Source organism: Equus przewalskii, chromosome 5, assembly GCF_037783145.1.
Source record: "Equus przewalskii isolate Varuska chromosome 5, EquPr2, whole genome shotgun sequence".
Lineage (NCBI taxonomy): Eukaryota > Metazoa > Chordata > Mammalia > Perissodactyla > Equidae > Equus > Equus przewalskii.
Genome location: NC_091835.1, coordinates 53101810 through 53120144, shown reverse-complemented (window position 1 = coordinate 53120144; position 18335 = coordinate 53101810). Strand labels below are relative to the sequence as shown.

The 18335-nt window shown below is 36.6% G+C and overlaps 1 protein-coding gene across 2 annotated transcripts in view; it reads left to right on the top strand.

The window, feature by feature from the left end:
* ITPR2 (inositol 1,4,5-trisphosphate receptor type 2) overlaps nucleotides 1-18335 on the top strand; it is a 473043-nt gene that overhangs the window by 291868 nt on the left and 162840 nt on the right. For both annotated transcript variants that reach the window (XM_070620853.1, XM_070620852.1), the window contains exons 38-39: nucleotides 15668-15776; nucleotides 16805-16992. In XM_070620853.1, the coding sequence (XP_070476954.1) occupies nucleotides 15668-15776; nucleotides 16805-16992 (297 nt within the window). The remainder of the gene's footprint in view (nucleotides 1-15667; nucleotides 15777-16804; nucleotides 16993-18335) is intronic.

Here is an 18335-nt window from a genome sequence, read left to right as displayed (position 1 = left end):
GGTCTGGACAGAATACCCGCCCAGGACAAGACCAGTGATTGCCCGTCCAGGCTGACCCACACTGGCCTGTGTTGTTTAAGGTAGCACTGACTAATGAAACAGATCAACCTGAAAGCCTCTGTGGCCTCATATAGTCAAAGTTAACTTAGATTAGCCGAATAAAAGTTAAAATTCCCATTTGAGTGTTCTGGCAGAGCAGCTCTGTTGCAGGAGAGGGCTATCTGATGGTATCTTTAACAATGGGTTTTTATACAATTTTTTATGTCTTCCAGAAGGAACAACTATACTAATACCTGTTTATCAAGGGGTTAAAAATGTTAGCATTGTGGCAATATTACAATGAGTCTTAATTCTGACTTAAGCAGAGGCTTTTAAAATGCAGGATGGAAATGACTTTCACAAACTTGAAAAGCCCCCTGGGCATAAATGCAGCATCCTCTGCTTCACAATGATGCTGCAGGGTGTCTTCCTGTAAAGCGTCAGCTCAAATGCTTTAGAGTTAAAAATTGGTTCCCTTCCCTGTCCATGGAGAGGTAAAATAAGGGCAGAGGGATGTTTTCCGCTGAGGCTTGAGATGAGGTGAAGAGTAGATGAGGCAGAGAGGTATCAGGAGGTTGTTCCAAGTGACAGAAGCTGCAAAGCGTGAGATTTTAGTGCCTAGAACCGTCAGATTGTGTGAAAAGGCGTTGAGGAGGTTAGGGCTAAAGAAACTGATGGAAGCCGAAGGGTGAAAGTGGAAGACAGAGATGGTTTAGACTTCAAGACTTAATTTGCAGCTCGCGTGGGCATATGGAAATACCCGTCTGCCCTACCATCCTCCGGTCATTTATACGTTGCTCCCACACACGTCCCAAACATGGTCACACATATGTTTATACATTGATCCCACATATGCTTGAGAGTACTTGTTTTTTATTCATGGAGGTCAAAATAGGATGAAGAATATTTATTTCATAGTAAGACTTTTTAGCTGATTTTGAAAAACAAAAGTCTAATTCTAAGAAATTTTTTTTATTAGAAAATTATGAAAAGGGCAGAATGCACAGGTATTTGGACATAGAACAAAATGGATGAGACAGTATTACTTACAAAAAAGTTATTGAATATCTGGTAAGCCCTGGAGATGCATGATGAACGATTCGTTATACCCTCATAGAGTTTGGAGTTTAGTGAGAAAGTCAGGTACCAACTAAATAGTTGGACAGGCATTGATTAATTTCTTTTCTTTACTTAATTACTCCGAAGGAGAAGTCCCGAGTGCTTCAGAGTGTGTAACAATAGGTTCGAAGGCTGCCTGCACCGCTGATGAGATGAAAGTGGTGTTCTCCCCCACCTTGAAAAAGTGAGACGCCCAGAAGCAAAAGGGACTGCAAGGAAGGGATTGCTCACAGCTCAGGTGAAAAGAGAGAGAAAACAGGAAGAATTTGGGAGGCTCAAGATGATAGTGAATAAGAAATAGGGAGGAGAGCTGGCAACAGTAAAGAAAACTTGATTGGGGCAGAGTTCTATTTACTACAGGTATTTTTCTAGGTAGAGTTTTTTTGTGTGTTGTTTTGCTACCAACGTCCGTCCCCAACACTTTCAGTGAACGTTTGCTAGTTTTTCAAAAAATTGTCTTTATTTTCACGTGAAATTAAAACAAATGCACGCTTTTCAGAAATACTTGGGAAGAGCTTGATGCAGTTGAGTTGCTGCTAAGCAGGGCGTTCTGTTAGTTTGCTGTGAGCATCAAATGAGATATTTGTGAAATTGTCCTGATACATAATCAAATATTGGTTTAATTTGATTAAAATTTACTGATTCATTTGTCTCCTTTATTAAAACAATTTGTGTTCTTTCTCCTCGACTCATGCTGGATCTCATGTAACGCCTGGACTAAGTGGTCCAAAGAAAACAAGTACGTTTCCATGCATGCTGATTATCTCTGGAGTTCTGGGAATAAATCCTGACTTGATTGCCTAATAGTGAAAGTGATCTGGGGACATGGAAAAGCTGATGCTGTGATTTTGTCGTTTTTTTTCTACTCTAACCTGTTAAGGTCATTCTTTCTGCCCTAACAGTGTTTGGTCAGGTCTTCTCAGCAAAGTGGTGTAGAGGAATATCTCCTCTCTTTATTGGAGCTACATGTATTCTCACGCTTTCTTTTGTTTAATTCTGAAATGGCTGGTGAATAACAACATTGTGACTTTTATGCTACATCTGGAAGATGTGTAGACATATTTCATGGGAAGGAGCAAAGGATGGTGGGTGGAGTAACCTGGTTGTAATTATAGTGTACATTTGTTTGGGAAGATCAGCATATTAGTATGCAGTGGCTAGATTAATTAAACTCAGCAGGAGTAATTCAATATAGTTGGTTCCTTTAAAAGCTAAATATCTTTAAAACTCTTGAGTTTTGCTGTAAATCTTATGATGATAGATGCATTTTGAATATGTCTCTCCCCCTGCTATGAATTCTAAAGCGATTTAAAAATTATCCTTTTAAAAGCTTTGCCTCTCCTCACAATCCCCCCCCAAAAAATCTCTATCGACTTATCAACAAAATAAATTCTAGCGTCTTCCTTTAGGAAGATTAGTCTTTTTTTTTTTTACAAATATATTTTGTGAAGCATAATTTTCATGAAGTTGTTTATAATTTTTAGTTTCTACACCTCAAGCAGTGTGAGGTATCCATGGAAACTGTCTAGCCTATATTCGGTGCACTGGACTGCCTTCCCACACAGGTCAAGACATACACAGTCCTAGATACTAGCTCAATTTATTGTGCCTTAAACATTAGGCAGTTTTAACAAGAAATTGGCTCCTAATTGACACACAATTTCATATTTAATTAGCAGTTTGAGCCTCTCTACCTTTTTCTAACAGATGTAACATTCAAAACATGTGCCATTATATTACATCTGGTGCACAGATGCATGTAAATGCAGGAACTTTGTGGCAAATAGCAGTAATGCCTCAACTGCTTAGCAAAAATTTGGACAGAACTGACATTATTTTCTTTAAGATGTGTATTTTAAAATCATTTAAAGAGTGAATTTCTTTAACCAACCTAATGGATTTATTTTATATTTTTATAACAGCTTTATTGAGATAGTTACACACCATAAAATTCACCCTGCCTACAGTTCAGTCGTTTTTAGTGTATTCACAGATTTGCAAACAACACCCACTGTCTAATTTTAGAACATTTCCATTAGCCCAGAAAGAAACCCCGTTAGTAGTCATTCCCCATTCCCCAGTCCTCAACTCCTGGCAACCACTAATCTACTTTCTGTAGATTCGCCTCTTCTAGACATTTCATATAAATGCAGTCATAAAATTTGCCGTCTTTTATAACTGCCTTCTTTCACTTAGCATAATCTAAGTGAAAATCTTAGCAAATTTACTTCTGTAGATTTGCCTCTTCTAGATAATTCATACAAATGCAGTCAAAATATGTGGTCTTTTATAACTGCCTTCTTTGACTTAGCATAATATTTTCGAGGCTCATCCATATTGTAGCACGTAGCAGCACTTCATTCCTTTTCTATTGCCAAATAATATTCCATTGTATGGATATACCACATTTTGTCTATTCATTTATCATTTGATGGGCATTCAGGTTGTTTCTACTTTTTAGTTATTACGAATAATGCTGCTATTAACATTCATTTACAAGTTTTTGTGTGGACGTATGTTTTCATTTCTCTTTTGCACATCCCTAGGAATGGAATTGCTGGGTCATATGGTAACTCTGTGTTTAATTTTTGGGAAGCGCAAAACAGTTTCCCAAAGTGGTTGCACCATTTTATATTACAATCAGCAATGTACAAGCGTCTATTTTTCCACATTCACAGACTTGTTATTGCTGTCTTTTTTATTTTAACCCTCCTAGTGGTGCAAAGTAGTATCAAGGGGGTGATTTTTTTTTTTTTTTTTAAGGAGGAATGGCCCTGAGCTAACATCTGTTGCCAATCTTCCTCTTTTTGCTTGAGAAGGATTGTCACCAAGCTAACATCTGAGGCAGTCTTCCTCTATTTTGTATGTGGGATGCCACCACAGCATGGCGTGATGAGCTGTGCGTAGGTCCGTGCCCAGGATCCAAACCCACAAACCTCAGGCCACTGAAGCAGAGCATGCGAACTTCACCACTACGCTATGAGGCCAGCCCCAAGGGTTGATTTTTTTTAAAGGAAAGCAATTTAATATTGTCTCTGCTTCATAAATAAGTTAAATGTATCTCTTTTTCTTTTCCATTGCTCTTGATTTGTAATTAAACATACCTCTTGTCTCTATCAATATTGTAATTTTCTTTACTAATTTTAATGCAGGCCTGACTCAGAGCATATGACATCAAAACTTAAGATGCTGGTAAATTGGTGGTTGAAGTATCGTGTAGAACATGTAGTGATGAAACAGGGAAAACTCTAAAAACAAATAGTTTGATTTTAAGATTAAATTCCCAAACTTCTGGCATAATTTCATCTTGCTTTGTATGAACTGAAAAAGGGATATGATAGTGATGCCACATGCTGTGCAGCTTAGGAGTGTTACAAGGCCAGTTTAAAAGACATTCTTATTTTTTCATTCAATATAATATATCTCATCAATTCTAATATACCATCAATTGTATCACTAGAAAGAAAAAAAATGCTCCCAATTGAGCTATGACATACCATTGATTTTAGAGTGACCTGTAATTCAAAAATGTTAAAATGTGGGAAAAAATGTGTGTGTTAGAATCATTGAAATAGAATGGAAAAGGAAATGTACTTGTGTACTTCTTTTTTTTTTCTTTTGGAGGCAACCCAGTCGTCTATACTTACCAATACTCAGGAAAGAAAGCAAGACATTTAATACTTCAATGACTTGATAAATACCTTTTGCAAATATGTGTTAATATCCAGGAGTATAAGAGTGATATATTACAGACACACTTACACACGTGCACACACAAAGAAGAGAAAGATAGTCATTGGCTTATTCTTTCCCAGTTTGGGAGTATTAGATCAGCAACCTATAGTTCCTTGAAATGGTCCTTTTCTCTCTCCTCTTCGATTTACTGATTAAAAATAGCTCATTTACTTCCAGTCAAATTTATTGAAGTTTGTAGGCTTGCTTTTCAGCCTGAGAATGTTTTGTTTCTTTTAGAAGCTAACTTTGACAGGTGATTCACAAGCCTGTGAAAATCCATGTTTTATCATGCAGTTGCCCAGCCCCCAGTGCTACCAAGCAGCCATGTTTCCGTATCAGCACATGTGCTGTGCATGTTATTAAAAGTAAAGTGTTACTTTCTTAGTGCCCAGGATTCCAGTTACAGTTCTAGGTATATAAAGTAGTGAAAGAAATATCTGCTAGGGTGTATGCCTCAGGGAATCAAAATGATTTTCAAAATCGTATTTGAAAGACTGTAATAAGCCTAGTCAAAGACTTTCGGAAAAAGCCTTCCCGTAAGGTAGGCGGTTGGCACTTTGTCCTTGAATCAGCTCAGGCATCTTCAGGTTTGTTTGAATTGACACCTTATTTTCTTTTGGTAATAATTGTATTGGTCCTTTGGCACCTTGATGAATATTTGAAGGATTTCTAGTTTCCACTAGTTGTAAATCATTGTCTCATGGTTATTCACTGTGAAATTCTTTGAAAACTATGGTTCTCATATAGAACACAATTAGGAGCTCACTAGGAGATAATCGTTATATTAAAGTAGGCAAAATATATGGTCTCATGGACAGTTGGATGCAGGAAATGATCAAAATTAGACCTACATATTTTTTTAATGTTATAACAGGAAACACTAAAGAAAGAAAATGGTTTTCATTTCATGAGGGAAAAATGAGATAAAATAGAATTAACTTTAATTTTATCTTGTATTATAAATTATGACACTCAAACATAATATTTTAAAAGAGCATAGTGACTTGGTATCTTTTTAAAATGAGCTATTCGTAATAATATTAGGAGTTATGTTGCTAAGTCAAATCCTTGCATGATGTACAAATTCAAGGTGGTTTCGATATTTCTCAGTAAAATACGAAAATCTCATTTCAATAGACATATTGTAAGGAAAGAACTTGGACTGGACTTTTTTTTTTTTTTTTGATGAAGATTATCCTTGAGCTAACATCTGCTGCCAGTTCTCCTCTTTTTTGCTGAGGAAGACTGGCCCTGAGCTAACATCCATGCCCATCTTCCTCTACTTTATATCTGGGATGCCTGCCACAGCATGGCTTGACAAGCGGTGCAGAGGTCTGCACCTGGGATCTGAACTGGCGAACCCCAAGGTGCTGAAGTGGAACGTGCGAACTTAACCGCTGCACCACTGGGCCGGCACTTGGACTGGACTTTTGGCATATTAGTGTGTCCTCTTGCATTAGGCCATGTCTGCAATCATTAATTAATATTTTACCTTCCAATCTTTCAGATCGAATGTTGGAAGTGTTCATCTTTAAGTGTTCTAACATTTTGCTTGTTGGATTCCAACACAACTTCCTTCTTTCAGCCATAGAACTATGCATTTGTGTACTAAAAATATTTAATATGCAAGTAACATTGACTATATCTCAAATATTTGCCAAAGTTATAAGACATGATTTACAACATACATCATAGTCTTTAAATAGGTGACACCTCAGCACACAATTTTGTTGGTAAATATAGCGATCACTCATTTAGAATCATTCATTCATACATTCATTCCAAAATATCTATTGAGTACTTAATGTGCCAGATTTTGCACTAGGTGTTGGCGTTGATAGTCAGCCAAAAAGGAAAAAAAATAAGGCACAGTCCTTATGCTCATGGTGCTTATAAACTAGTAGGGGAGATAGAAATCATTCAAAGATTGATATAAATATATATAAAACTGAAACAACTGGTGAAGTACATGGTGTTAAGAGAGGACTGAAGGACAACTGGCTTGGTGAGGTTAGAGAGGATGACTCTAATATGGTTGAACTGACATCTAAAGGTGGAGTAGGATTTAGCTAGGCAAATGGGAGTCCTGGGCAGCAGAAAGGGGTCCTGAAAGCTTGGCTGGCAAAAGGCAGCATGTCTTGAGGCAGAAGGGAACATGATGAGACGCTGGAAGGCTTGTGTGGCAGGAGGAAGATGCAGATTGGTTCAGAGAACTACGATGACAATGGTTCAAGATTTGTAGGTGTCAGATCATGAATCCTCACCTAAGCCGTGCTATGGATTTTGGTCCATATTCAAAGAGAAGTGGATAGCAACAGAACGTCATATGTAGGAAGCAGCCATCATTATGTTTAATATTTCTTGAGTATTTTCTCTTAATGGAATATTGTATTTAGAATATAAAATATAAAATACATTTTATAATATAAAAATACATAAAAATATACAAAACACAATATAAAGTTTACTTTATATGAAAGAATATGTACATCATTTTTAATTATAAAGTATAACATAATGAAGACCCATGAATCCCGTAGCTAACCGAAGATTGAACACATTACAAATAACTTGTATCTACCTGTGTGTTCTTGCCTCCCCTTCCAGAGGCAACTGGTAGCTCTCAGTTTTCATACCACACTGCATATCTTCTAGGACTTGCTTCCTTTTCTCTCTCAACCTTATGTTTCTAAGATTCATCAAGGTTGGTGTGTGTTGCTGTGAGGCTCTAGTTTGTTCATGTTTATCACTGTATCATATTCCACTCTGGGAATAAACTACAATTTATTGATCCATTTTCCTGTCAGTGGATATTTGGGTTGATTTCAGGGTTTTTTTGCTTGTTGTTTGTTTTCTTATCAATGCTAATACAAGTGTCTACAGTGTGGTAGTATGTGTCTTTTGGGGCACATGTTTCCTTGGGAATGGAATTGGTGGGTGAGAACATGTGTTTTCCAGAGTGGTTGTACCAATTTTCATTCCCACAATGATCAACATACTCTTAGTGTTTGGTGTTGTAAGCCTTAATTTTTGCCAATCTAGTGGGTATAAAATGGTGTCTTATTGTAGTCTTAATTTGCATTTCCCTAATTACTAATGAAGGTGAGTATTTTCTCATGTTTCTTGATCATATGTGTTTCTTATGTGAAATGTTGGTTCAATTCTTTTGTCTGTTTTTCCACCAGATTATTTTTTCTCATTGATTTATAATCATTATTTATATGTTCTTATATTCTAAATTTTAGTTCTCTATTGTTTCACAACCCTCTGAATACTGAGTGGAGAATGAATTAGAGGGGCACCAAGTGAATATGGAGAGACTTGTTAGGAAGCGTAGTCTTTCCTATTAAACAATCGTGTGATAATTTTGTAAATAATCTACAAAATGGATGTTGTTTTTCATTTGCCTTCTCTTAAAAAATTGGAGAAGATTGGAGCTGGATATTTATGTCAGCAGTTAAAGCTATGGCTGTCTTCATGGTCCAGGGCATAGTAATATGCCATATATGCTGCCGAGTTGTTCAAGTCTTATTTTCCTTTAAACATTAAAAAAATTACAATAACTGTCTGTTTATCACTTATTATGGGCTAAGAACATAAAGCTTTTCATATGTAATTTCTAATCCTTAAAGTAACCCTGCAGTATGGATATTATACACAGATGGGGAAACTGAGTCTCAGGGTAGTTAAGTAAAATTCTTGAGCTCACAAAACCAGTGGCAGAACCCAGATCCAAATCAATTACATTGGGATCTGAAATAGTATCATTTCCACTAAGAACACAGCCCTCCAATACTGGGAACATTGGAAGCTTATAAATCATATTTATTTGTTCTAAATTGTTCATAGATATTATTTCATTTGATTCTCAAAACCTTCCTTTGAAGTTATGCTATGCAGAGCTCCTCTTCATTCCATTGACTCCATCAATATTTTTATCCTATCTGAAGAACTTCTACCATATTATTCCCTCGACACCTCTTCAGAGTCACGTGCTCCTCTCACTCCGCTGTGAGCCAACACCGTCTTGGTTGTAGGTTAGTGGATCACAGCTTGGAGCTCACAGACTGCACTGAGAATGTAAGAGACTCCATAGAAACAGGAATGTGAATATAGGGCTGGAGAGCTGGTCTCACCTCTCTTTGTGTATTGTCCCTTATCTCTTGTTCTGCCACCTTGCAAAGTAATACCTGTGTATCAAGCTTTACTAAATGACGTTGGAAATATAATAGGAATCATAGCACTTGAGGATCTAAAACAGCAAGCTCAATATGACTTTTCCCATTGTCCAAGAGGAAATCTGTCCCATTGTACTTCATGTTATTCAGATCACATTCAGTTCTGTCATTTATTCCCATCTCCTCCCACTCCTGCTGTATGCTCTTGTGGTCTCTGAGACCTCCCAAAAGCTGAGTCTATTATTGTACTGTGTATACCATACCATCCCTCAGAGACACAAAGTCTTTGCAGAAGCTTTGAAATTATCACTTGAAATTTTATTTTTCCCAGCCTTTGGTGTGAGTGCACATGCTTGCCTTGGCAGCATATTGGTTCCATTTTTTTCAGTAACAAACAGTACTCTGGTGGGTTTCTATACTATGTATCAGGGGATTATGGGCTTAACTTTAGCGGTTGTGTGCACTGCCATTTGGATATAATTTTATGAGGTAGCAATTTGTGATCTGTGAGTCTAGAAGTCTTGCTTCAATAGGAAATTGGTGTCTAAAGCTTGTCTGTTCATCTCTTGCTTATGTACTCTTTTCTCAACTCTTTATGTTCTGGAGATCAGATGAAGACTGCTTACTCAGAAAACTAAACAATTACAAGCAGAAAACTCCATTCTCAAGTACTATTGGTGAGGGATTGCCTAAGTTCTCAACCTCTGAATTTAAGCAGACCCCGTATTAAAATGGTTGAAGTGTATGAGTCTGTTGGGTTTGATGTGAGTCAGTATATTTCCTGGAAATCAAATACTGAGAGGCTTTTATTGTACCCCAAAGGAAATAAATAGTTTCTTTTACTCCTTGCTAGTTCTGGGGCACAGACTCATCCCCTCACAAAGCCTTCTCAGCAACCCTGTTTGTCTAGAGGCTAGGATATTTGATAAACCCGGAGTGACGACTGAAGTCACTCTTATCTCCAGCATCATCATCAAATGTTTAAATATCATCCTGTACTGTTTAAATGTTTAAATTTCACAAATGGAATCAAATGGTCTGGTAAGGATTATTTATATTCAAAAACAGTGCCATATGTTTCAACTCTACGCATTTGAAAATTCTCTTAGCATATGTTGCAGAATATCTTTTTGCATCGCCTCCCCTGGTTCCTGACACATGGTAGGAATGTAATATGTCTTTACAATGAATAAAAAAAAGGGGAAGGAAGGAAGATGAAAGTAGATTATCATTGCAGGGTATGAATAATTGGTTTTAAAATTTTCCACAGTCTTTTTTTCCCTCATAAGCTCGTTTATTAGAGTTGTTGAGACATCTGTATGTTTCTCTAGATTATAATGATTGTGTCATTGTGTTGATGAAGAGCATCTTGTGAATGTATGTAATAAGAATACTGCTGTTCAAGTTTGTGTTTCTTATCTTATGAGAGCTGGGAAAAAGCATCAGGGGAGGGAATTGGCTTCCACTCCTTGGAGTCAGCGAATGAAATTCAAACCATTAGACAGCTAGATTGTAGGAGATTGGCCACATTTTCCCAAAGGAGTTCCTTGAAGACGTAATTGATTATAGTGATGGACCTAATGTAATTCCATTAGGGTACAGCTGTTGCAATAATTTATTTGAAATTAGAAATGTACCTTTTTACCCCTGGGAATTCAAATGAGGAAGAATATTTAATCAGATATGCCATCATTAAATTAAAAGGTTATGGAAACACCACTTAGGCTAATACCAAGTTTAATTTTGAAATGATACTATGTGGAGACTATGGGTACACACAATCACCTCTTGCAGATCTTGTCTAAGCTGATTAGTAGCTAATCATTAGTCCTTGAGAGAAAACCCTAAATTTAACATCTTTGGTTTGCAATTTTCATTACCTTTTGAATTACCACTTGAGGATTTAGTTTTCCAGGATTCTTATTGTGGTGTCATGTTTTGATGGTGTCTTGATTATATTGTCCACAATGGAAAAAATATTACTTTTGTGTATCATTTTTCCAAGGGAGAGGAAACAGATGTGGAATCAGTACCTCAAATATCTCGCCCTTGAAGTCCTCACTTCTAATACTATTAACTCCTATTAAGGCAACCAGTGTCGTGCTTTCCCGAAAATCAAAGAAAATCTTTAGTCCTTTCTAAGACTAATACATTTTTGTTATCCTTTCTATGCATGAAAGGCAGTCATTTCTAAGCTTCTTAATTTTTGATACATTGGAGTTGGTGCAACAGGAAGTAGCCAGGAAAAAGCCAATCCTCCCACATATTCACAAACTGTCAGCATGACTTCTCTGGCCAAAAAAGATGTCTTTTTATGGAGATGTTTTGTTGTAATTTCAGAAGGTGGTTGTTAGTTATCTTGGCTACCTTACGTTTAGCACATCTGGGATGTGTTCACATGAAGACGTTGGCTGAAAGCTGTGTCTTGTGGCCTGGAATTGACTCTGATTTTGAAGACTGGAAAGGACATTCCCTGCTCCTGGGCCTAATCCCACACAGACACCTTCCATGGGAAGCCCAGTCAGGAATTCACTTTGGAATTGAAGAGCAAGTACAGAAGTCGAACTTCCCGATAGTGGTAGAATTCTTTTCAAAATGGCTTAACATACTTGTAGTTCTTTCCCAAATTTCTGCCATGGTAATTACAGCTCTGAGATAATTATTTACAATCCCGCCAGCGGAATTTCTGACAATGGTCCTATAATTACTTTATTTGAGTTAAAAGAATTTGCAGAAATGACTTGCATCAGAGCCCTCACCACTATAATCCATCACAGATAGTGCAAGCCACCAAGAATGTCCCAAGAGAAGTTGGGACACAGTACTTACCTATCATCCGTCAAGTCAGAACTCTATATTTGGCAGCAGAAATCAGTTCTGCTACACTTGTGCTGTAGCAATATCTGAAGTTTTCCAATCTTAAATGAGGATGACTAAGACAAACAGAACAGAATCGTGATCCATCTGTACCTATTCTACATTTATTTTTAGCACCAAAGTTTGCCTTTGCTGAAAACAATGGAGTTTGAACTAGGGTAAACTTTTTTCCACTTCAGTTGAAATTGTAAGGTCCATTTTATATAGTGAAGTACATGTATATTAGCTCACAAGTAGATAATTCCAAGGACTGATTAATAGTGGGCAAATTAGGATTTCCAGGCAGTTTATCATTTTTGCCATTGTCTTAGTACATGAGAAATTTTTTTCACTTTTTTGGGGAAGGTTTGGTATAAAGTGAGAAAGTATGTACAAAAGCACTTGGTAAATTGTAAACTCTTCCATAATCTGGGTGATATTAATACTACCAACAATAAAATCAATATGCACAACTTATATAGCACTTATTATGTGCTGGGAACTGTTCTAAGTACTTCATGTATTTTTACCTATCTAATCATCACAGAAGCCCAAGGAGAGTAAGCATTATGACTATTCCACTTGACACTTGTGGGTCTGAGGCACAGGGTGGTGAAATAACTTGCTTAAGATCCTCCAGTTAGCCTGGTGGCATAGAGGGGATTGGAACCCAGGCAGTGTGGCTCCAGAGTTAAGAACACAGATAGAGGGAGTCCCCTCCCCTTTCTGTAGTGTTCTGAATATTATGTTAGAAAATACATACATTACATTACATTACATTAGAAAACATGTGCTTCTAACCAGACTGGGCTTAGACAAGAAGAGTGTTGCTCATTTGATCTTGATGTTTATGAATCTGATAAGCACCTGTGATTTATTTTATCTGCACAAAGAGAATTTAGAAATAATGGCAGAGTTCTACTCTGTGGTTAGTTTTAAATAAACTTATTTTCTAGCAATATAAAGGGCATGTTTTTAAACAAATGGTAAAATGCAGTTTTCTATTTCTCTCTTTATAAAAACCAAACTCTTGTTTGTTTATCTCTTGGTGGGGTTCTTGGAGTAATGTGGTTAAAAGGCTCTCTTATGGAGAATAGAAAGGAAGCTAGTTCACAGGGACCCTACTCACAACAGGTTTTCTTCCGGACAATGAGACTGACTTGTGAATTTCAAGAAAAACAGGCCTGGATTTTCACGTTTGTCAGCTTTAGTCATTACATCAGGGCCAACTGTATCTTACAGGATTAGAGTGAGAAACAATACATTGGTCTGGGGAGGTGAGAACCAGGATTAGTATGAGAAACTAAGCTATCCTTTAAAGAAATGTAGTTCTTCAGTTAATATATTCTCAAATTTTTCTCCTCAACTTACAACTTCAACCCCATAGTTTTTGGGTCTAAAAACGCTCTTATAGCCATCTCCTTCTGCTATAATGAAACACACAGGAAAACCCCATTTGACTCCAAAGAAATGTTTTATTTTGTTTCCTCCCCTTTTGGAAGGATCCTTCTTTGGCCAGGTGAAATTAATTCAACTCAAAAGGCTTTCTTTTAAAATAAAAAAAGGAAACACTTTTCATTTGTTATGTCTTCTCTAGGTGTCCCACTTAGGTTGTATAAGGGATAAGTAGAGTTATATTCATTAGTAGAATAAAGTCTCACACCTCACTGTTTCTTCCAAGACGAGTCATCACCTTTACTCACTACACCCCTCCATGAAAAGGTCTTAAAGGAAGAAAATGTGAAATACGAAGCAATAATAAATGTCTGTGTTCTAAATACTTAAGTATTGATAAATAAATAAAAGTCACTATAAGGATAAACAACTCCAGACACTGCAAGTATCTATTAAAATTCTTGGCACAGTGACTTTTAGAGCATATTTCTTGCACATTAAACAGCTTTGCTCTGATGAATCTATGGGTTAGTAGGGAAGGTATGCATGTAAAGCCTCTTCAGAGTTGACTCTTTCCTCTTATGTGCTTCTTCAGGGCCTAGTATCCATCTCCATTATGGAACTGACCTTATTGTAAACTCTTTGAAGGGAGAGTTATCTTATTCACTTAGGATAGTACCTGAAACACACTAGGCACCTAATGAATATTGGTAGAATGAAGAGGGAAGATAGGACGCGGCCATGAGTAAGAATGGAAGAAGAGCTTTTTCAGGCAGAGAGTATGATGTGAGCAAAGAGAAAGACTTAGAAAACTGTGGTTGAAAAATCATCACATGGTTCAATTTGGTTAAAACATAATGGGTGAAGGCACTCCTGGAAGCTACAGTTGAGAAGATAGAATAGGTAGGATTTCACAAATGATTGTCAATTTCAGTGGAGATGAGGGGGATAGTAGATGATCCCTTGAGTTTGGAGCCTAAATGACTAAAAAGATTCTGATCTCCTTAAAATAAATTGAAAAGGAGAACAGGTTTATGAGAGAAGGGCTATTCCATTCTGAAAAATTGAGTTTGAGGTGCCAGTGAACCTCCAGATGTAGATGAGGACATCTAAGTAGAAACAGGATGATGAGAAGCTTAGGAGAGCAAGGTCAAGGATGGAGGAAACACATTTGCCGTCAGAGCTGCAGAAGAGATTGTGCAACCAAGGACCAGATGAAATTGCTGATGGGGAGAGAGAAGATGAGGAGAGGAGTGCAACAAGAGAACTAACAGAACCGGAAGGTCTTGAGAAAGAAGGATAACCAAAGCATGAGAGAGAAGGAGCAATGAGAACCATGTGTCACAGCATAAAAGGGAGATGTGCTTGGGGAGGGGGGCGTGCAGCCTGGCGTGGGGAAATGGCCTGGACTTTGCAGTCAAGAATTGAGTTCAGCTCTTGCTCCACCGCCTGTTAGCTGCATGATCTGCAGCTAATTACACAAGCTCTTGTGCCACAGTTTCCATACCTGCAAGATAGGGATAACGTTTCAGTAGTTGTGTTCATTTAAATTTTTAAAAAGTTTTAAGAGGTATTCTTTAAATAATACTTTAAAAATCACTTTTGTCAAGTAAAAGAATAATAACCAATAAAACGGAAGATTTGGAGTTATCTATTTTTCTTATGTACATACAAGTGACTATATCGCAAAATATTTTCTAAATATCTTGCACAAAATTGAAGTACAAAATCGAAGACTTAGGAATTTTTGAATTACACATTTTATAAAGGACTATATTATCTTTTGCCCACTGTCTTCTGAATAAAGCTCTTGGAGTTTAAGTATAATTCACTCTTGGAGTTTAAATGTAATTAAGATAAAAATTAAATGTAAATATAATTAAATATAATTCAGTCTTATCAAGCTTAATTTTTGAGCACCTGCTGTATACCTAGTACTTTTCTAACTCTTTTTACTGAGCTCCTCTAACTAAGGCTTTTGCTTTCCAATTCTTAGAGTGCTTATGAATCTGGTGTTTCTTTAGGCACCACTGATATTCTTAAGAACACTGGGATCCTCAGTTTTTGACCCTGTAAATGTTAAACTTATAGTGTTTGTGATTTTCCTAGTACGTTCTATTGAAAATACTATATTTTATTCTTTATTTCTGGGAGAAGCAAAATTGTTATTTTCTTGGGAAATATTTGCAAATTTTGTCTCAGAAAATATGTAGCATAAAGTTAATTTTTCCATGTCTCAACATCATTCATAAAATGCATTTTAAGTGGCATTTTAATTTACTGTTTTTTTCCCCTTTTGTTAGCAAAGAAACAATAACTAACACTTACCTTATTCTTTTTATTAGGGTAACACATTAAGAAAAATACTCCTGAATCGATACTTTAAGGGTGATTATGGAGTTGGTATGAACGGACCCCTCGCTGGAACCTACAGCAAGTCTGCACAAGGCGGAGGCAAGACTAATGATTTTTTCCTCATTTTAAGATTCTCATAACATATCTTCATGCTGGTGTTACTCTAGTATTTTACTTAAAAGAGTACAGATATAAAAAATTCATTTAAAAAGCACTACTATTAGCCATAAAAGAAAAGAAGGAAATCTTGCCATTTGTGACAACGTGGTTGGACCTTGAGGGTGTTGTGCTAAGTGAAATACGTCAGACAGAGAAAGACAAGTGCTGTATGATCTCATTTATAGATGCAATCCAAGTAAAACCAAACTTGGAGAAACAGAGATCAGATTTGTGATTGCCCGAGATCAGGGGTAGGCAGTAGGGGAATTTAGTGAAGGTGGTCAAAACGTACAAATTTCCAGTTATAAAATAAATAAATCCTGGGGACATAATATACAACACGATGATTATAGTTGACAATACTGTTTACTATATTTGAAAGTCACTAAGAGAGTAGATCCTAAAAGTTCTCATCACAGGAAAAAAAATTGTAACTATGTGAGCTGATGAATGTTAGATAATATTTTTGTGGTAATCGTTTTATAGTATATACGTATATATCAAATCATTATGTTGTACACTTTAAACTTATACAATGTTATATGTCAATCATATCTCAGTAAAACTGGAAAAAAATAAAGAGCACTGCTAAAAACATTGGTACAATTTCGGGTTCATAAAACAGATTTGAACAATTGAATTAATTTTGCTTTTTGACTTTGGAAAATAGTTAAACTGTCGTAATTTCTTAATATGTAAGTTAAGGACAAAAATAAAGCTATTTTTCTTTTTCTAAAGTATTTTTTATTAAGAAAAAATATTTAATTACAAATGTCATACATTTAATAAAAAGTTATGTTTTTACAAACTTTTGACTTTTTTTAAAAAAACCTAAGTTTTCTATTATATTTAACTTTGTAGGGAAAAAATCTCATTGATAAATATTCTTAAGGCCTAAGAATTTGAAAACTTTGTATGCTAATAATGTCTGTAATTAAGGTTTATTTATTTATTTTTCCTAATCACAGGAAGCTTTTCTGGACAAGATTCCGATAAGATGGGGATATCAATGTCAGATATTCAGTGTCTCCTGGATAAAGAAGGTGCATCTGAACTTGTCATTGATGTTATAGTGAACACCAAAAATGACAGGATTTTTTCAGAAGGCATTTTACTTGGCATTGCCTTGCTTGAAGGAGGAAATACGCAAACTCAGGTACCTGCTTATCATGATGGGCATAACATATGTTACTTGTATTTCTTATTTACTTGTCATAGAAACCACGGGAAAGTACTGTTATTTCTTTTAGCTTCTCATGACTATCTCAAATAAAAAAAACAACCTTGTATCACATTTTCCTTATAATTTGTTTAACTTGCTATAGAAACTATAGAGCACAAATTATTCAGTGAAGCAGAACATTTCCTAGAAGCATCCTTTCTAACATTGTACCAGAAATTCGGATTTATTTAGAGAAATTTTAGGCCAACTTTTATTAGATAAAAATGACGTTTTGACTCATCTACATTAAATCTTAAAAAAAAAGGAATTAAATGTATTATTAAATGGGGTAATATACATAAACTCCTCACACAGTTTTTGGCATTATAACGGGTTTCAATAACATTCACCATCCATCTCAGCACATTTCCTCCTATATACTTTTTTCAAAGTTTAGAACAGTAGCATTACTTGTTGCCGCGTATCTCCCTGTGCTCATTACTCTAACATCTCTGAGCAAGTGAATTTTTCACTGGCCGGGGGAGAGAAGAACCATTTTATTTGTTCATTCAGCTCAGGCGGGGTGAGTTGAAAGTCATTGTTTGTCTATGCAGTGCTCCACTACAGTGACCAGTGTGCTCAGCTGCATGCAGGGATCAGACCCTATTTCCAGAAGACACATTTCATGTTGAAACTCATGCCGAGTTGCCCCTGGACTCCTCTGCACCAAAAGGCAGAACATGCTGCATGAGCCCAAGAGCTGGGAGGTGCTCCCAGAGAACGCCCATCATCCTCCTAGACCTGCTCCTGCCGCTCACTACCTGCTCCTTCTAGGTTTGCCTTGGTCGGGAAAGGAAACTATGCTTACAGCTAAGTGGAAATTCCAGAGTCCATTTTCCCCATTCATGGCAAGTAGAAGCCACATCTCATTAAAAACTAGGATATTTTCCTTTATTTAACCATCAATGAGCAACAGGAACTTCACTATATGACATACCCGACAGCAGCTGGCTTTAGGAAGAAAGGCCTCATGAACGGAGACCAAAAAACAACTCCAAAATGCTGAGACTCCTTAGTTCAAAAACAAGTCTTGAAAATCTCGTGGTCCTGAAGCTGCAGCACAGATTCCCCTGAGGAAGTTGGGGAACCGCGTGGTGGAGGGATTTGAGTGGGTTTTCTTGGAAATTTTCGTGTCTTCTACAACCAGATAATCAGTTGGGACTTTCTCAAGAAATTGTCTAAGCAACTGCATAATGTTAGGTGTAGCTTATTCACAGATGAGTGAAGGATTTTCTTTTGGCATCTCTAGGTAGAAGCAATCCTTGAGATTCCACTGC